The sequence below is a fragment of the Peromyscus leucopus genome, chromosome 3 (assembly GCF_004664715.2).
Source record: "Peromyscus leucopus breed LL Stock chromosome 3, UCI_PerLeu_2.1, whole genome shotgun sequence".
Taxonomy (NCBI): domain Eukaryota; kingdom Metazoa; phylum Chordata; class Mammalia; order Rodentia; family Cricetidae; genus Peromyscus; species Peromyscus leucopus.
This window is the reverse complement of record NC_051065.1, coordinates 107,654,836-107,675,254: the sequence shown is the minus strand read 5'-3', so window position 1 is coordinate 107,675,254 and position 20,419 is coordinate 107,654,836. Positions and strand designations below refer to the sequence as shown.

At 53.4% G+C, this 20,419-nt stretch overlaps 1 protein-coding gene across 5 annotated transcripts in view; it reads right to left on the bottom strand.

Annotated features, from left to right (window-relative positions):
* The window catches only part of Slc6a6 (solute carrier family 6 member 6), a 71,753-nt gene that overhangs the window by 24,773 nt on the left and 26,561 nt on the right, over nucleotides 1-20,419 (bottom strand). For 3 of the 5 annotated variants that reach the window (XM_028854853.2, XM_037203917.1, XM_028854863.2), the window contains 3 exons: nucleotides 8,224-8,463; nucleotides 6,828-6,962; nucleotides 5,168-5,402 (listed from right to left, as the gene is read on the bottom strand). In XM_028854853.2, coding sequence (XP_028710686.1) covers nucleotides 5,168-5,402; nucleotides 6,828-6,962; nucleotides 8,224-8,452 — 599 coding nt within the window. In that variant the 5' untranslated portion in view covers nucleotides 8,453-8,463. Of the gene's footprint in view, nucleotides 1-5,167; nucleotides 5,403-6,827; nucleotides 6,963-8,223; nucleotides 8,464-19,201; nucleotides 19,319-20,419 lie in introns of all 5 variants that reach the window. The other 2 variants (XM_028854848.2, XM_037203916.1) reach the window with 1 other exon arrangement.

Here is a 20,419-nt window from a genome sequence, read left to right as displayed (position 1 = left end):
ACCACCCCTACCCTCCGCTAGACTTTTTTTTTCTTTTTTTGAGACAGGGTTTCACATAGCCTTAAATGGTTGATTATCTTGCCTCTACCTGAAATTACACAGTATTGAAATTAGACAGCTCTGTCATCAGACTTCAGATAGCTTGCCAGGGCCACAAAATGTCCTAGGCATGGAAGGAAGGAGGTCTGCCAATCAGACTCTGACAGCCCCAGGCAGGCCTGAGCTGGAGAGTAGCCAGTCATCTGCATCCCAGCAGGGACCCTCTGCGTGTCCTCTGTGCGCCTGCTCTCTCCAAGGGGGACTCTCCCCCCAAGGGGGACTCATGGATCTCCCAGGGGGGCCTTCTCACTGCTGTGAGTGCAGCGCTCAATAAACTGCCAGGTGCATTCATGAGATACCGCTGCCACACAACGACGTCACTCCAGCGTCACTTATGGGCGACCCCATGACACCTACATTCCCCCACCATGATGCCCTGCTCAGGCCCTACTGCACCCTAAAGCCACTACAGTAACTTCTTCCCAACCTACAATGTTCTCCACCGCACTTGTCAGAGGGACCTCTGCAGCATCTGCGATGCCAGCTCACATCCTTGGCTCCCCATTCTGCCATGGCTCCCACCTCCCCTCCTCCTAACCTGTCCCTCTCACCTTCCACTCAAATGTTGATGCTTTAAAGAACTGTGTGGGGGAGTACCGAACAAGAAGACCAGGGCAGCAAACCGACGGGAAGCCAGACATCATGGGTGCACAGCTGTCCACTCTACCTCCATCCCTCACGGGCCCCCTGACGGCACCCTCGCCCACCCCACCCCCACCCCCGCCGCCCGCTCCTCTTTCCCCAGCACCGGTTCTGCGAGTCGGCCCTTTCCCATTCACGTTCTGCCTGGTTGATGTGTCTACTAGCAAGTCAGCTCTGTGCACGCAGGGCTTGTATCTGTCTGAACCACAGCACCCAGCACATGAAGGTAAGCTGCAGATCTTTTCCAAGAAAAGGGACACATCTTGCCAGGATGGGAACTAAAAGAGGGGGCCGGCCTGGACGTGTGTTTGCAGCAGCCGGCTGCCCTGCTGCCGTCCAGTCAGCACTTGGAGATGTAAATTCATCCTCAGAGTGGGCCAAATCGTTTCCTTTTGACTGCAGGCCAGCCGTTTATTGGCCGCAGCAGTCCCCTGGAGACTGGCAGAGGCAACAATTATAAAAGGGCCGCCCGCCGGAGCATGGGGCCCCCACACAGCCCTTCCCGTACCACCTCCTCCTTCCGACAGCTACGGAGAAAGATTGGCTGAGCACGGCTTGTTTGCAAATATGACTCATTTCTTTGATTCTAATAGAATCTAATGATCCATGCTGGGCTCCCAGGGGGCTCTCTGCAGGAGCCTCGGAGGAAGGTCTGGCTCCAGCCTGCTGAAGGGCGTTCGGCCAGACCTGGCCCCGCCTGTCCTCCAAGGCCTGTGGAGGAAGCAGGAGGTTTGGGGACAGAGGTGACTTCAGAGGGTGAGGACCCAGTGGGATGAGGCTGCGGCAGAAGCTCAGGGGCCCCATCACGCAGCCACCAAACATACCCTAACGCCAATGTTAAAATGTCCGTCTCCGGGGCCGAGTGGCTTCTCACAGGAATCGGAGCTGCTGAGGCTGAGAAGGTTGCCTGACTTTGCAGACAGGGTAAGTGTGGCAGGGTCACGCTGACAGAGGAGTCCATCCCTGACCAGAGACTGGAGACAGAGATGTGCACGCACACAAGCAGTGCACCATGTGACCTGTGGTCATGGACTTGGCTCCAAGGCCTGCCCTGTATCCCGGGGGTGGGAGATGGGGTGGAACACAGACAAAATGTTCACTAAGGATGGACCTGTGTCCATGCTGGGTCTCCAGAACCCTAAGCACAAATAGCTTGTCCAGGTTCCTTAATGTTAGCGAGCAGATGTGAATGCTGGGGCCAGGTTAACTCTGGCTCACAGAGCATGGACGGGAGACTCAAGCTTGAGTTCCAACTGCCCTGACCTCAGAGGCCTGGGACACACGCTACACTTAGACCACACCGGGAAGGGGAGTTCCCCTCTGAGGTCCTCCTGCCTCCATGGTAACCAGCAGAAGGGAGGGGCCACGGGGTGGCTGACAGAGTCCTCCAGTGATTAGAAACTGGGGGGGAAGCTCTGCTCCCACTGTGCCTGTTACCTTTGGCTCCAAGACCTCCAGATCTGGTTCAGGTAAAGAAACAAGGGAAAACTGCCTGGGCCAGAGCTCAGTGAGCACTGCCGTACCCACCCACTCCTTTCTGACAGGGTAAGATCTCAGTGTGAGAAAAGCAGAGGAAAGCTCGGAGCCAGGGATGGACCAGAGCTTCAAGGAAAAGGCAGGGAGAGAGTAAGAAGCCAACGAGTGTCCTTTACCTGCATATAGGAGTCGCTCAAGGGCTGTGGTGTGCATAGGGAGAGTCGCTAGATTCTGAATGCCTGATGCAGGGCCAGTGAACAGCACAGGAAAAGGATGGAAGAGTTTCCCACAGTGGCTTACTCTTTTCCCTACTTAAGAAACCTCAGAGGCCAGCAAGAGGGCTGACTGGATTAAAAAGTACTTGCCACTGAATCTGACGACCTGAATTCAGTCCCTGGAACTCATGTGAAAACATAAGGGAAAAGCCGGGCAATGGTGGTGGCGCACACCTTTAATCCCAGCACTCGGGAGGCAGAGGCAGGCGGATCTGTGTGAGTTTGAGGCTAGCCTGGGCTACAAAGCGAGTTCCAGGAAAGGCACAAAGGTACACAGAGAAACCCTGTCTCGAAAAACCAAAAAAAAAAAAAAAAAAAACCAAACAAACAAACAAAAAACCGAAGAACTGACTGGACATAGCTGTCCTTTGACCTCCACTCACATCATGATGTGCATACCTCAACCCTCCTAAAGTAAATTAAATGGAGGAGGAGAAGGCTTTGCCTCGGCACAGCTCACTGCGCCCACCCTTTCACCTTCCATACCCCGGTTTCAAGCCCCAGACAAGGGGAGGTTCTTAGAAGCAGGAAGCCCTCCAGACTTGCTGATGCCCCTGCCCACCGCACCTCTGGACACAGGCTCAGCAGGAGGCTGCCCTGGGGCCTCCGCTCAGCCAGCTTTGCAGCTCTGCTCAGTGGACCCCAGGCTCAGGTTCTGTGAATGCCAAGGTATTCCCAGAGGTTCTTGTAGAATTCAAAGTCAGGTCAAGAGCCTGTGCAAGCCAGTGTGGGCAGAAGCCAGCGCTCCTTGGGCACGGCATATCCACAGACACCATGGAAGAGCCTGCAAAAAAGCCTGGGGAACCAGGCATCTTCCCTAAAGTCTGACTCTGGGCCTTCCTGATGAGAAACAAAGGCCAAGAGCTTTGCGCAAGGCTTCTAGAACACAAGGTGCTGGAATAGACTCGGGCTGGACATGTCTAAGGAGAAGGCAAGGGCACTGAGCAGACGTCTTCCAAGAGCTTCTTGTCACAATGACAGGTGCCAGGCAAAGGCAAAAAGAGCGTGACTCCCTTGCCACCAGAGCCTGTGGACATTTGAGGGGACCACATAGAGATTCTAAATGCCCCCCCCCCCAGAAAGGATGCTTAACCACAATGATGACGCAGCATGAAGGGACAGCTTTTTAGGGTGGCCATGCAGGAGCTCATCCAGCTGGGGCTGCGGTGTAGCCCCTAGGACAGTACTGGGATCATCCCGTATGGACACTGAGGCCCGAGACAGAAGGGCAGAATGAAAGTTCAAACTTAGAAGGTAATGAGGTTCGGCAGATAGCTTAGAGGCTGGCCAGGTGCCAGAAGTCCATGGGGGGGTGGCCCTGGTACCCAAGCCATGCCAAAAACAGTACAGAAAGGCCAGGGCTGGTGGCCTTGGGCCCTCCCCCCCCCCCCCACTTCAAGGGAAATGAGTGAAATGCCAACATTCCTTTGTTTAAAAATCTCAGCTCTCTGAAGGGTGGGGAACGTGCATTTAACAGCCCCCTTTGTTTTGCTAGTGGAAAATATACACATTAGGAGACCCAAAGTCCCCAAAGTCCAGGGCCCTGCCTGTGGATAGAGTACAAAAGGCTCAGGCATGGCACCGGCCACCCAAGAAAGACCACCTCCAACAAGTAAGAACAGCTGGCCCATCCTCGTCGGAACCACAGCGCAGCTCCCTCCTGATGGTCCCTAGTTTGGCTTCCTTGAAGTAGGGCAACACCTCAAAGGCAGCCACTGTCCACCAAGGAGAGGGAATCTCATCTCCCGGGAGTCAGGGACAGGCCTTCCTCTGCCTTGGCTCTCCGCCGCACGTGGGGCCTCATCTCAGTTGCTTCCAGAGGTGAGAGGCTGTCCCTGACTGAGCACCCTGAGTTAAGAGCACGTGCTTGTAAGGGAAGTGATGGACCCCAGGGTTTCTAATCAGCCTCCAGGAATTGATGAGAGTTCCCCAAATGCCATTAACACAAGGAGCTATCTATGTGCTGTTCACATGCTGGGGCTTGATTGTCTGTTGCTCCAGAGCTGCCTATGACAAGCCAAAACGGGGAAAGACTGAGTGATGAGACCACATACGCCCTCCACTCCTAACCCCCTCTCCACTGTGAGGCCAGCCACAAAAGAGGGACCCACAGACACATGAAGGAGCCCAAGAGCAGACCTACCAAACTGAGCACAACCCAAACTGGCACCAATTAGTCATGAGCTCAACAAATAGTACTTGATTAAAACCAGCACGTTGGGAATGGTTGTTACGTCGTCAGAGCTAACTAACTGATACGTAGTTTTACTATCAACTCACATTTGCATTTGAATAACTACAGAAATGTATTTTTCTCTGTGGTAACAGTGTTTTTCCCAAAATATATTAAGAAAATTGTAATTTTCAAACACATATTCACCTATATTTGGAGAAAATTCTCTCACAGGAATCCCATGGAATAAGAACTATATGTTTTCCTCATTTGACAGGTAAACTAAGACTCAAAGGGCAGTGGGGTGACTTGCCTAAAAAATCAAATAGCCATTAGGTGGGAAACCAGGATTCAACTCCATCTTGTATGAGACAAAGGCATGGAGTTATCTCCAGCTGTGTGTCTTCCTTCCCTCCAGAGACAGGGTCTCCTACCATCAAGATGAAGATACCGTCCCCATAGCCCTGCCCAGGCCCCTCCTCCTTCCGACGGCCTTACTTACTCCCAGAACTCGATGACAGGTGAGGTGAAGTTGGTGGTGCTAATGGCGACCCAGAGAGTCTCATTCTTACGCAGGGTGTCCTCCATGCAGTGCGGGGTGTTCCAGCTGTGGTTGCAGTGGGCCCAGGGAAGCTCGTTCTGGAAGGACTGGAATAGGTAGTACGTGGCCCAGGCCAGGATGACAATGTAGTACACATTCAGGAGGGACACGATGACGATGGATGCATAGCCAATGCCTGGGGGCGAGGCAAGCAAAACGGACACATGTCAAAAAGAAGGCCCATTCAACTGGGGGGCACTGGTCTGCCTAGGCTGTGGGCCACAGGGGCCTGCTCACCAATAAGCAGAAAACAGTCACAGGATGAAGGAGTCACCGGACAAGAGGACATGTGAATGAGTGGTCAGAGAGATGGTGGCTGGATGGATCACAGGAATGAAAGAAGTAGGGACAAGACAATGATTGTGCAGTTGGACGGTCAGATGAGTGGACAGAAACATGGATGGACAGATGGACGAAAGGACATGTGAATGAGTGGTCAGAGAGATGGTGGCTGGATGGATCACAGGAATGAAAGAAGTAGGGACAAGACAATGATTGTGCAGTTGGATGGTCAGATGAGTGGACAGAAACACGGATGGACAGACGGATGGATTTTTCTATAAAAATGGACAGATAGAAATATAAATGGCCAGATGGATAGAAATACGGATGAGTAAATAGAAACATAGATGGGTAGATAGAAATACGGAAGGATGGGCAAGAATAGAGAGATGGATAGATGAGAGATGAATAGACAAATGAAAATATGGAGGGAAGCATGGGTGGATGGATAGATGAAAATGTGGATGGCTGGATGGAAACAGAGAGATGGATGAATGGACAGATAGATGGATAGAAACATGGATGGATGGATGCAGAGCTAAATGAACAAACTTTACATTACAATACTTGAATATTGATTTGTTTTATATATTATATATATGGTCTAACTCTTGATATGTGTACATATGGTGGTTGGTTGGGAGGCTGGGTAGATGGAAGAAATGGAGGGGGAGGGGAGGGCCTAATTATTGAGTGGCTTAATGGAAGCAGAAAGTGGTAAATACTTACGCAGGTGAGTAAAGGAAGGGGCTCATATTCCCACTCCCCCCACTCAGTCACAGTAGTGATTACTCCAAGTATACACTAAGTACCAAGCACATAATGGAGCCACCATCAACAGAGTGCTGGCCACACAGACAAAACACTCAGACATGACTGTCATTCTGTTCTCACAGCAACTCTAGAGAGTGAGAACACTGTTTTCTAGATGAAGAAATTGAGGTTCAATGATTTCCCTAAAACCACCCCAAGGAGAGGAGGAAGTGAGGCCTGAAGCCAGCCTGTCCTCCAGATTCCTGCTTTTGGAGATTCCTGCCAGCTCTCACGTATCCAAACACCCATAGAGCTGGCCCAAAGGGGACTTTCTGAGCAGCCAGGAACCTGCTGTATCTCCCTTCTCCCTGCCTCTTGGTGACAGTGACATCACATCATGCTGCGGCCCTGCATCTGGCACTGATACACGTGAGGAGATCTGATGAACACAGAGGACAGGAGGTGTCACTAACAACCCGGCGGACTCAGTGCATACAGACCCAGCTGACACCAGCTACACACTCACCAGAGAACAAGGGGCAGATCTTCTCCCAGCACGTGATGCCCCCTTCTGAGGTGTACTGGCCTATGATGACCTCCAGGAAAAACACAGGCAGGCCGCTCCCGAACAGGAAAATAAAATACGGTATGAGGAAAGCACCTGCCAAGAGAGCAGAGGGGACAGGGTGAAGCTGTGACTGTCAGAGCATGGCCAGGAAGGTGCTCACTCAGGTCCTCCCAACCAAAGGTATCAGAGGAATGAGGGATGTAGGCATGGAGGCCAAACTCAGACTCCACTGAAGATTCTCCAGGCCTGCCCACTGGCCCCACCCACGAATCTGCAAATCTACCAGGTTCCTCAAGGCACCAGGCCGGTGCCTATGCCTGTCACATGCCTGCCTTCTCTACAGTATCCTTCCCAATGGAAGTGGCTCAGTCTTGCTAGGGACACACGACCAGGTACAGCACTACTCCCTGCTGGAACTTCACTCATCTGCCACAGGCCGGCCCGGGCCAGCAGCCAGGAAGGTCCAGACACGGTGGGGTGGAAGGCTGGTGGGGGGTGGGGGGTGCCAGGGAGACAGGGAACACAGTATCCGAGGGGGTCAGTCCCACCTACATACACTAATGGCTTCAGCAGGTCCATAAACCCTGTGAAATTATGGGCACCTTGGGTCTAGGCTATCTGCTTTGTTCTAGGGAGCATCTAGGATACTCATCAGAGTTCCCAGGGTGTCTGATACCTAATGAAGTCAAGAAACCAGGTGCTAAGTGGAGGTTCCTCCAAAAGTGGCTCTCTTACCATGGCAGCAGGAAGTAGCCCACCTTTACAGTCACCTGGCAGGTGGTTGCCACCTACATTAATCTCCTCTGGCACCAGGAAGAACATCTCTAGGCTGGAACTGCCTAACTTTGACTCCTGAGAGGGCTCTCTCAGAGGAGGAGACACAGCCCACACAAAAATCCAACCCAAACCCCCCAACTCAACCCACCACAGCTAGAATACCTTCATGGCTCTCCTCCGCTCCCCCTCCCCCTCTGCATTATGGCAAATGATACTGGTTTGTCATTTACTGAAAGACAGAACTAGCTTTTGGGAATACATAGGGTAAGGTTAAAAAGCAAAATCAGTATCAAAGATGCTAAAAGAGAAGGCTGTGAGCTCAGAGGTGGTGGAATAGAGGAATAGGGGGCATGAATGTCTGAGGTGGAGGGGGCATGGGTCAGACAGGACAAACCAGGGGATCGGAGAGGGTAAGGGAGGGTCCTCCAGAAAGTAACCTAGCCAGAGGCTAAGACCCCTATACTCAGGCATGTGTCCGAGGTGCAGCTGAGGCAGGGTATACCTGGCCTGGAGAAGGTCACAGAACAGGAAAAGCTCTCTCACACCCTGACCCCAGCCCTCGGTTTGAATCACTCACCTCCACCATTTTTGTAGCAGAGGTACGGGAAACGCCAGACGTTGCCCAAACCCACGAAGCCTCCGGCCACAGACAGCACAAAGTCAATCTTGCTGGACCACTTCTCCCTCTGAGGGGGCTTCCCCTCAGCCTCATCCTCAGGCCGTGTGCCTGGGCTCTTCCCTGGCGAAGGCTTCAGGATGTCTTTGTGGAAGTCTTTCAGACATTGCAGCTTCTCTTTGGTGGCCATTTCCTCGTTTTCTGGGGGAGGCAGAACCAACGTGGATGATGAGGCCTATCGCAGTGACTTAGGACCAGTTCCTACCTCCCCAGGCTCCAGCAGGAGCTTCCACACCAAGAGCCCCCATCATAGAAGCCACTTCAACTCCAAGGATCTCAAAAATTCAGGTATGAAACACTTGCAGCCTATAGAAGCAACAGGCTCCATTTCCCAGGCACCAGCTAAACCAAAGCACTGGTGGTTCCCAAACATCCAATTTCATTCAGCCTGTGTACCCTGGGCAGGCAGTTCCAGACATCTTCCAAAGGAGAGGCTACCTGCAGCTCTCCACACCAACAGACACTTCTAATTTCAGTTCTGCACAGAAGACAGCAACACACGTCTCAGTGACACCTCCACACAGAGCCTAGTGTGGGGCCTGACCTACAGGAGGCACCTGCTCCCAGGTGAAAAAGCGAAGCAGAAGATGGTGTTGGCCACCCAGGACACTATACTCGGAAACAGGCTTCACCATCAGGGTACAGAAAATGAACAATGACCGAATATGTTTGTAGCAGGAAAAACAAAACAAAACAAAGCTTTCTTGTGCAGAATTATACAAGGATGCTTGTGGCAGCTGAGGATACGACGCCAGGGCAGAGTAAGTGTGGAATATGAGCAAGGAAAGCCTGGGTCCCATTCCCAGAATGTGAACCAGGGCTTGCTACTTACTATCCATTCTTCAGTCCTTTCCACTCCCGGCTAAACCCATGGACCCTAGCAAGCATGTGTCTTGCTTTCTGTTTCCCAGATGGGCTTGGACAGAAGGCAGCTTCCTAAGGCTGGCACAGATCAGGTCACCCTCCTGCTTGGCCTCTCTCCTAGGTAGAGGGTTGGACCAGCTGATGTTCATCCTCTTCTCCTAGCATCTCCTTGTGTCTCTGGAGCTTAGCTGAGAGGCACTGTCACATCGTCTGTGGTGGTCACCATCCACGGATGTCATCAAAGGACACATAGGCAGGTCCTTTGATAAGAAATTAACCAAGCACATCTAGAGACCCTGTCAAGCCAGGCTCCTGTATGCAAGGGTTCACATACAGCCCGGCCGAGAGCTGCAGGGTGGGATGAGCTGGCGAGGCGGCCAGAGCTAATGGCCCTCCCTGCTCTTTTCTGAGCCTCAGTTTCCCTAGCTGCAGAATAAAACGAGTGACAACAAAGGTAGGCACAAAGCCTAGGACACACCTTGTTTGTCTCCATGAGCCAAGTGAATCGCTGGCATTGAAATATCAGATTTCAGAGAAAAAAATGGAAATTTTCAAGTCCTCTTACCACACTGGAAGGTCAGAGCACACAGGGTCTGTGCTCCCCATGAGAACACCCACGGAAATAGATAAAGAGTGTGCTGTTCCCAGCTCAGGCCCTCTGGGAGAGCGCCTTCACCTGCTTGGCTGCAAGCTGGCTTCCCACAGTCAACCCCTACCTGAGCACCAACCGCCCTGGTCGGGCACACTTCCCAGCTGGCGGTCTCTTCCATGACCAGACCAGAGGTTTGTGGAGATAAGGACCTGTCCTGCTTGGAGCTCTGAAGTCCGGCACACGGTAGGGCATCTGGAAAGTGCTACTGCACCAACAGAACCTCAGTGCCAAGGGAGATGTGGTGAGACCTTGCACTAAGGTCCAGAGCGGCTGCCAGAGACATAGGGTATACAAAAGTGACATGCCAGGTCCCCGGGGGGCTTTGCAAGGAGCAGAGGAGGCCCAGAAGCTCAATAACCCCACTTCCCCCACACCTCCTTCCTCCCACTGGCAGGCTTGGGGTGGAGGACCCCAATTGTTTTGCTATCTGGCAGTGAGCAGACCAAGAAAGGCTTCCTGGAGCCACCGGGCAGCCCCCGGAGTCCTTCCTCTGTCTGGGGGAGCATCCGCATGGCCTTTCTCTGTGGCTCCCCCGGGGCCCGCATGGCCCAGCAGGCCTGTGGCCACTGTGAAAACAGCTCGGGCAGCCAGCATTGTTCCTGCAGCAGGTCAGCAGCCCCCGATGGTTATCTGAACAGCTCATTGTGGCCTGCGGTGGGCGCATAATTGGAGGATGTGGGACTCCACTCCCTCCCAGGGAAGGGTCCGCTCAAGAATGACCTGGAGCCTCCAACTGAGAAGGGCTGATCCACCCTTTGGACACGTCTCAATCCTTGCGGTTGGGAAGACTTCACGAGGTCAGCCTAGCTTTTAAACTTAGGAGAAGAGCTAGCCTCCAGCACTCGGGAGGGAAGGGGGACAAGGGTCTCCTCGCCTCACAGGCAGCTACGGGCAGGGTTGGTCCTATGAGGAGCCAGACTCTAATGCCCTAAGGCTCGCTGCCCTGACAGCCCTGGTTCTACGTTCTGGACTCCGAGACCCGCCTAACCACTCTCTACTCAGAACTCTCTAGAAAAATGGGAAGGGAGCAACAACTGGGGTTCCCAAGACCCCGGTCTCTAGATTCTGCTTTGCTCCATGAGGACTCTATCCCTGCATACTCTAAGGACTCCATCTACCATCACGCTGCCTGAGGCTGAACCGTGATGCCTGGGGGCCTGAGTGAGGCAGTGTAGTGCCTGTCCTGTGCCTGGCGCCGCGGGGTCTCTGTGGGTCTCTTCAATCATTCCACCCAGGAGTGTGATCCTCTTTCACCATCCGCTCTCCTCCCTGTGAGTGTGGTCCAAGAACCAAAATGTTCTCCATTTGCCCTCGGAGAACTCAGGGCCCAGTGGTCCTGCCTCAGCATCACCTCCAACCCTCAGGTTGGCTGCAAATCACAGGGCTATACCATCTAGGGAGGGCATCCCCCAAGCCTCAGACTTTCCCTGGGTCCAGAGAAGACCCTGCAGAGAGATACAGGCACCCTGTCCTTCTTCCCTCTTGGATTCTCGTTCCAAGCCCCTCACATGTGCCTGACCAGTGGCCCTGCAATATACCATTCCAGCAAGACCTGCAGATCCACTCAGCACATTCTTGGCATCCACCCCCACGTCCCTGTCACCATGGCAACCTTCTCTCAGCCAGCAGCCCCTAGCGCAGGCATCCTACAGCAGCCTCCCCATAGGTCTCCTTGCTGCTCTGCTGCCCCCCCCCAGCCTATTCTCATGCAGCAGCTGAAGGCAGTTTAAAAAAAAAAAATCACATTCATAACGGACCTCAGCTCTCAGTCCATGGCTAGAGAGAAACACAAGGCCCTCTCCCATCCCCGGTCCTCTCAGATCCCAAGCAAGACCATTATAAACCCTTATTCCATGCCTCCCCCCGCCCCCCATGTGGAACAGCCCCACAGAAACGCTCTGGCTTCTCCCACTCCCTACGCAGCGGCTCCAGGGCCTGTGGTAGGTAGCTTGGTGATGTGAGCCCCGACTGAGGGGCTGGGAGCCACTTAAAGAGGCTGGAGGACCTTAAGCAAGGCCCTCAGCCTCTCTGGTCTTCAATAGTCTCATCTGCAGAGCGGTAGCGCCTGTCATGGGGCGCAGAGAAATGAGGGGGCGCACAGAATAGCATGAAGCACATAGCAAGCACTCCCTAATAACAGCTGGTGTCATTACTACCAACCCCAGGGTGGGCAAGGCCTTTATCCCACTCGGCGAGAGATGAACAAGGCCCAGCCAACTCTGAGGTCACTGGAACGAGCCAGTAATCACAGAGGCCCTGAGGCCTTTGCCTCAGCGCTTGGCTTCTCTGCCTCTGCCAGCCCTCTGCTGGCCCAGCCTGACACCCTCCCGAGGGTCCACCTCTATAGACTCCCAGCTAGTCCAGTCTACCATCATGGTGACCAAGTGGCCACAGGACAGCACAGTGGGTCCCTTCACATCACCTGCCAGCAGCCTGCTTCTCTCAAAGGCAGGAGCTGTTGCTCTTGGCTCAGGGCCTAGGGTTGTTCTACAGTGGAGAAGATGCTGATTTCTCATTCTGGGAGCTTCCTCGCGGTTACCACAGCTACAGGTGATTACAATGCCTGGAGTTACAGGCTCCAGGCTGAAATGTGCCTCCCCATACAGCTGACATCACTGTCCCTTTTCCAGGGGCAGCAGCCAGATCCAGATCCAGCTGTGCTTAAATGCTAGCTTGCTTGAAGATCACCAGGCAAGTTTTGCCACCTACACAGCCCTGTAGGTTGGCCCTGGTGCCAGTGACATTGTGGGTTTGCAAGATGTACTTTTGTACTCTCTGGCCAGTTTTAAAACATCAGATTTTTTTAGTACCTAGGCTAAACTACTTCAGAACAGTTTCCTGTTCGGTCATTCTTTGGGGTGGGGTGGGGGCAGGGGGGAAAGGGAAGGGCCAGGAAGGGAGGTGCACAAGAGGGAAGACAGTGTCTCATATATCCCAGGCTGGCCTTGAACTCACAAATAGGAGGGATGACCTTGAACTTCTGATCCTCCTGCCTCTCTCTACCTTCCCCTCCGAAGTGCTGAAATTACAGATCGGCATCATCACACAAGGCTAACGTAGTTCTGGGGTCTGATCCCAAGGCCTCGCACACGCCACACAAATGCTCTCCCACTGAGCGGCTCCACAGCCCACGGAGACTTAACATGTTCCCACACAAGAGAAGCAGGGGTACAAGCAGAGAAGATCTACCGTGCATAGATGGGGTGCTGGGTCAGAGAAGCAACCTGCCTAGTGCAGAGCCCACAGACTGGACAGAGACATGGCTCCTGCCTGCCTTCCTCCCAGGGTCTGTGTAGCCTCTCTGGCCTTCAGACATCCATGCACCAGCCAGGCAGTTCTTGAAGTTGATTTCAGCTGCCCCTACCTCCCCAACCAATGTGCCTCTGTCCTCTAAGACAAGGGGGCACCAGGTCTCAAGCTGTCAGCGCCAGCATTCGCCTGCAGAACCTTAGTGCCCATCAACGACCCCTGCTAGAAATGATTAAAATCCCTCACTGCTGCTGCCTTCACCATCCAGGATCTCTTATCAAGGAGGCAGGCACGTGTCTGTTTCCTCTTGTACTTGTCCCCAGCCCACCCCAGTGCCTAGCACACAGCTTGTCCTCACAGAGAGCTTGGTGAGAGATTGGTTGTCTCTTAGGGAGCCTCTGCAGGAGGAATGAGACGTTCTGTAGTCAGCGTGAGAGCAGCTCATGGTGGCCCACGCCTGTAACTCCCGCATTTGGGAGGCTGAAACAGTAGGATTGTAGCATTGGAGACTAACTTGTTCTACAAAGCATAACCCCGTCTCAAAAAAAAATAAATAAAAATAAAATAAACAAATACAGAGGCTGGAGAGATGGCTCGAGGGTTAAGAGCACTGGCTGTTCCTCCAGAGGACCCAGGTTTGATTCCCAGTACCCACATGGTGGCTCACAGCTATGTGAATCTCAGTTCCAGGGAATCTGATGCCCTCCTCTGGCCTTTGTTAGCACCAGGCACACATGTACACATATAGACGTGCAGGCAAAACAACTATCCTCATAAAAAAAGGTAATAATGACGATGAACAATTATAAAGGAAAAGAAAGAGAGCTGCATTTAATAGTACCATGTTTCCTGAGCACTCTGCTAAGTTCTCCCAGGCATTCCTTTAGTTAACTCTCTCCAAAGGTGCCTTCATCGTCTTGCTTTTGCTGATGGCGGGGCCTGGAGAGGTGAAGGTCATTGTCTGTCTGTCTACTTGGGGCCACGGCCACACGATGCACACTTGAGCTGTGAATGGCTCCTAGGCCTGTCCAAACCTCCAAAGCCCATGTTCCCAACCAGGCGTGACAGTCTAGGGATGCCATCTCCACAACCTCATGAGTAAAATGGGGCTTGGTGCCTTTAAGAAGCCAGCTGCAGGCCGCTGAGATGGCTCAGTGGGCCAAAGTGCCTGGCCACAGTTCCTAGGTGTGGCACCCCCATGACGGAAGGAGCCAACCGCCTCCTGCAGGTTGTCCTCTGACCTACGCGTGAGCCGTGTGATCAGTGCACACACAAGCTCACTAACACTCACCAGATGCAATTTTACAAAATTGAAAGCCAGCTGCAGGCCACTGGGCCAGCTGACAAATTAGGGAACCAAGCTCGAGGGCAAACAGGGAAGTGAAGGGCCACGTGACGTGACAGGCTGAACCAGGGATCATGGGACCCTGTGCACAGGGGCCTGCCTCTAGTCAGCAAGAACATCTCACAGATCAAAAGAGGTTCACCGGAGCAAAGTCTCCACAGACTTAATAGCAAACATATAGGTGCAAGGAGCAGAAGGGCTGGGATCCATCAGTGATGTCTGAGCAGGGGGGCTGGGATCCATCAGTGATGTCTGAGTAGGAGGGTTGGGATCCATCAGTGATGTCTGAGTAGGGGGGCTGGGATCCATCAATGATGTCTGAGCAGGAGGGCTGGGATCCATCAGTGATGTCTGAGCAGGGGGGCTGGGATCCATCAGTGATGTCTGAGCAGGGGGTCTGGGATCCATCAATGATGTCTGAGCAGGGGGTCTGGGATCCATCAATGATGTCTGAGCAGGAAGGCTGGGATCATCAGTGATGTCCGAGCAGGAGGACTGGGATCCACTAGAATTGTCTGCCAAGGGTCTGCTGTTCTGCTCAAGTTCCATCCTTGGCCCTAAGAGGTGTCTAACCAGCATCACTGGATTAAGTGAGCTGGGTTAACAATGTTCTCTGCCCTCTGAGCAGGGTAGATGTTTCTATAACGAAAAACGCAAGAGCCAGGGTGATGGCACTGGCTGGTAACCTCAGCTTTGGGGAGGAGGCAGCAGGATCAGAAGTTCAAGGTCAACCTCAGCTACATAGTAAGTTTGAGGTTAGCCTGGACTACATTCGACTAGTTCAAAAAAAAATTTTTTTAAGGAGAAATTATTTTTTAAAGCCTTTTTTTTTTTTAAAGTACACCTTTAACCAATTTAATCATTTAATTGGATCACATGGACTTCATCCTTTGGTAATCTATTTCTGCAAAGAGGCTAAGTCAAGCGTGACAACTGAGCCATCTCCAGGGCTCTGACAGGCAAAGGCAGAATAGAAGAGCAGGGACCAGGGAGGATGGGCAGCTCTAGGCTCCCGCCACCAAAGGTGCCTCTGGGACTGGGATCCCCTGGGACTATATCCTCCATGGTGTCTCAAGAGAACTGGACTGCACTAGTACATTTTCCAACTTCTCTAACACCTGTGCTCCAAACACAGAGAAAAAGGGGCATGGTCCAGCCAGGCCCACATTGGTCGGACTACTGGCCCAGCTCAGCCAACGAAGGCCCAGTGAAGGGCAGGGCGAGGCTTGTAAGGGTACACTGGCAAGGTTGGGCTTGAGCCCCCCGATGGCTTATCCCTGTGAGGTCAGCCAGGAAGCTGGTGGTTTCACTGGGCAGAGCACAAAACAATGAGCAGCACTGCCCTCACCAGAATGAAAGTGAACTGCTGGAGCATTGTCCATCTTAGCTCTCCATCTCTGGCCAGGGTGCCTGTCTACTTGGGGCTCAGCATCTCACCCTCTGAAGCACAGCGTGGGCACTGAGGCCCAGACCAGGAACGTTCTTACTCCACACCCTCATCCAGAGGACCAGAGGACCTCCAGATGGGACCTGCCAAACTGAATTAATGCCTTTTGCCAACTTACAGGGGGCAAGCAGATAGGGTGATGTGGGTTCTGTTGCAGCCACACACACAGCTAGGATTTATATCCAGACAGTTCATGCTTTCCACCATAGTGCCATCAAGCCAAGCTCTGTCTACAAGATCTAGGGGGATAGAGTTCTGGGGGGAAGGGAAAGCATACACAAAGACAGTCATCCTAGGACCTGGAAGGGTGACTTAGTGGTTAAGAGAACCAGCTGTTCTTCCAGAGGACCTGGGTTCCATTCCCAGCACCCACAGTGGCTCAATCTGACGCTCTCCTCTGGCCTTTGCAGGCACTGCATGAACATGGTGCAGACATGCATGAAGGCAAAACACCCATAAAACAAAGTTAAATCCTAAAAAAAAAAAAAAAAAAAAAAAAAAAAAAAAAAAAAAAAAAGATAACAAGCCAGGTGTGATGGCACACACTTTTAATCCCAGCACTCAGGAGGCAGAGGTAGGTGGATCTGTGAGTTTGAGGCTAGCCTGTCCCACATAGTGAGTTCTAGTCCAGCCAGAGCTACATGGTGAAACCCTGTCTTGAAAACACAAACAAAGAAATAAAATTTTAAAAATAACTATATTAGACCAGAGGATGCCAGCGCCTGTAGGCACAAGATCTCTAGGCCAGGTTTAAACATAGGTTTATACTGAGTTTCCCACTGTCCCACTGACAGCTAAAACCCTTTCATTTACAAGCCCCAGCTTTCCCTGGGTCCCTGGCCAGTCCTCCTTCCAGCTCAGGAAGAGGGTCTGAAGGGTCTGCTTGAAGTGTTATGTGACTTTCTGGTCATTTAACCCCAACACCCTGGAGCTACCTACTGCCTTCCTGAGCAGAGCCACTCATGGGATGGGTGGAAGGCATCCGCCTTTGCGTGCAAAGGACCAATGGTAGCTGACCTCCTTCCTTCCGGTCGAAGGTCCACCGCTGGTGATATAGGGAAGACACTGTCTCTGCAGGGCTAGCACCAGACTCCAGGGATGAAGGCGAGCTCTGCAAAGCACAGAGTCGTCCCCCCCTTCTACAAAAAAACGTGACTCCGGGCCTGGCTCCGAGTGGCAGTTCTCCCTGGTGGCAGGAGGTGGCTATGTGGAAACAAAGCCCCATCTGTCACCTGCCTGTCATGTACTTGTTTGGTCTGGTTACAGGGTCATCCTATTGTTCCCTAAAATCAGAGACAGTGGGGGAAGCACATTTTATTAAAACAACACAAAAATGATGGGAAGTTCAGAGGAAAGGCAGAAGGGCTTCTGAGGTAAAAGAGACTGCAAGGGGGGGGGTACAGGGAAGATCCCTCCCCTTTGAGCTGGACACCCAAAGCCCAGGCTGGGGGCTGGGGGCTGGGGACTGGGGGAGTAGCCTAGTTACCAAATGCCATTCAGCATTGTGGTAACAGAGCTAGGCAGGAGGAGGAGGTGGGGGGGAGGAAGGGGGAGAGGAGAAGGGAGGGCAGGAAGGAGGGGAGAGGCAAATGAAGGAGCAAAGAAAAGTGGGGGGGGGGGAAGGGAGAAGGAGGAAGTAGGGAGGCCTGACCACACCATGGTGTCTCCTGGGTGCTCTGGGCCGGTCTGAGAAGCAGGGCCGGGTGTGCGCACCTGAAGACTTTGCACACACAAAGAAAGCTTCAGGGACGCCTGGCTCCTGACTTGGCCAACCACCTGTCTCCTTTAGTTCCTAGGTGGACAAGCTCTTGGCTCTGAGGGGGGGCAGCTCTGCTCCTCCCCGCTTTCTCCTCCCCCTCAGCGGAGGAGCCAGGGGAGGGTGAGTCAGCAGGCATCGGCCCCTGGCACTGACTCACCCAGCCACAGCTCTGTCATTCACCTCCAACAGCAGCGTCACTTCCCCAGCATCAGGGCCATGGGCCTCTTGTGGTGGGGGTGGGGCACCAGGGTCCTGGGGCAGGCACTGTGGAGCCCAGGATGATTTCTGGAGGCCGCCTCTGCCACGTCCACAAACCTCCCCGCTTTCAAGCTACAGAAGCCCAAGGCGGCAACCTGTGTGCTCTGTAGGAAAGGGAAGCAGGGCCCTTCTCTCGCTCTACAGAATGCTAGATAAGTCCCAAGTGTTAGGCCGCCGTGTGACACCTCCACACTACCAAGCCCCTAAAGTTGTCACCCATACAGTCTGAAGTCATGGCTTCATGGAGAGCAGGCAGTGTCCTCTGTCTACTAGGTGGCCTCAGGCAAGTCACAGCCCTTGAGCCTCAGGCTTACCCTCTGTGCAGTGGGTGTGATGTCTGGGCGCAGTGTGTTATTTGTAAATGCTCCCTCCCCTCAGTGTCCCACAGGAAGAACATCCTTCCTTCCGAGCACCGAAGCCCAATCAGACTATGACCTAAAAGCATGGCAGGAGCAATCACCTACCCAGAACCACCCTCAGTTCTGGGCAAAGGGGAAGCTGGGCCTGCTTCCCCGTCCCTGCTTCCAGAAGCCGAAGACCTCCACAGGATGCTTTCTCATACCCCACACCTTGACTCGAGTGCCCTTGACCAGGGACACCAGAGCATTCAAGAGTACTGACCAGAATCCTCACCAGACAGTGACGGCCACCACATCACCAGCCTGTGCTTGGCACCCCCCACCAGAGTCCCAGCGGCTTCCTGACATCAGGCACAGTACACACATCAGAGAGAGTGCTGAGGACCCTGTTGAGGCTCAGTGCGGGGTGGGGGTGTGCGGGGTGGGGGTGGGGGGGTGCCGGCAGGACCACCACAAAGTTCAGTGACAAACACTTAGACTGTGGGCAACAGAGAGTGACCAGGAACCTGTTCTCAGCCTCCGAGCACAACTTCCCCCAAGAAGATGAAGATTCTTCTTGTTGTTGTTTTGGAGAGCCCTGAATCTTAGCTTCAATTTCTATTATACAACACATTCCCTGAGTAGCTCTCCAGATGACTCTGGGGTGAACTTGCTGCGGTGTTTCCCCAAAAGTTTGTCAAGTACCAGGGAAATCCCTGGGAAGCTGCATGATAGGGCCTCAGAAGCCCCGGCACATCCATACACAGTCCCACTCTGTAGGAGAGCAAACCAAGGCCCCGGCCCCACAGCACTCTGCCATGGGTGGCCCAACATGGGTGGCCGCAGGAGAGATGTTCCCGAGAGGGAACTGGAGGGAGGTGGGGGGGGGGAGTGGGGACACTCCTGACGCCCCCACCCTGCGGATATAGTAGGTGCCAGAGGCAGAGAATAAACTCCTATCGCAAACCTGGGTGCACGGGATTCATATCTAACTCTGTCAGGCTGACGGACGTTGGTGCAGCGGATGGCAGCGGCAGCGGCTTCCAGGGCTACAAGATGGTGCCTAACACCAGCTACTGCTTGGCTAGAAGAAAAACTCAGCGTTAAAATCCAAGCGGGGAGTATCTGGAGGTTGACACAGCACAGCTGTGTCTTCCTCTGTGCATAGGGCATCTCCCAGAGCAACCCCAGCCTTTTCCTCTCCACGGATAGCCCAGGTAAGCTCTCGTGATGTCCACCCGGGCGGGGCCCAGCACTGCCTTCCCGTGACCTGCCACTTAGGTGGCATCACAAGATGCAGCCACACCAACCGCTGGAGACTCCTCAGAGGCATGCCCCCAGCTCACTTCTAGCAATCTCTGCCTGGCGGCTGGGTCAGCCCCGGCTCAAGAGCTAGCGGTGACTCCCAGCTGCCTACAGAGGTCTCTCAGAACTTTACCCGGAACCCAAGCTCCACCAACCCTTCCTATCCGGTCTTGGGTAGGTGAGGCCCCTTTGGTGTCCCAGGACCACCACATTCCCTGGCATTCCTCTTTCCATCTCCATACGCTTGGAGCACCCGTGTTTAAGGGGATACCACCTAGACTGGAAGCCTTCTTGGCCATCCCATATTGTGCCCACATCACACCTACCATTCACCCGGGGCTCGGCTCTGGTTCAGAACTGGGAAACTTTGGGCAAAGTTTCAAAATCTGCCTGAGAAGCCCTGGTGTCGTCACTTTGTTTCTGACACAGGGTCCCACTGTGTAGTCCTGGCAGGCCTGAAACTCATCAGATAAACCAGGCTGGCCTTGAACTCATCGAGTCCCCTCTGCTTCTGCCTCCCAATTAAAGGTGTGTGCTACCTACCACTCCCAGTCGGCAAGCCTTTGGTCTGATGGTCTGTAGAAGCCTGGGACATAAGCTACATAATCATGAGTACCAGGACCCATCTGTACCTATTGACTCAATCTTTAAGGTGGAGCCCAGAAATCTCACCTGCTACATCCTGCTTCCCAGGAGTCTTAGAATCAAGGCTGGGAAGGGCGGGGCTGTAAACGGGGAGGCACTGGATAAAATGTCAACCAGAACTGACCAGTGGAAGAGCCATTGTTTGCCCGATGCAGTGCACATGTTCCAGGGGAGTGGGGGGGGGGGGCGGTGGCTAGCAACGCTGAAGGCCTTTCAAGCCCTTCTGTGGCAGCTC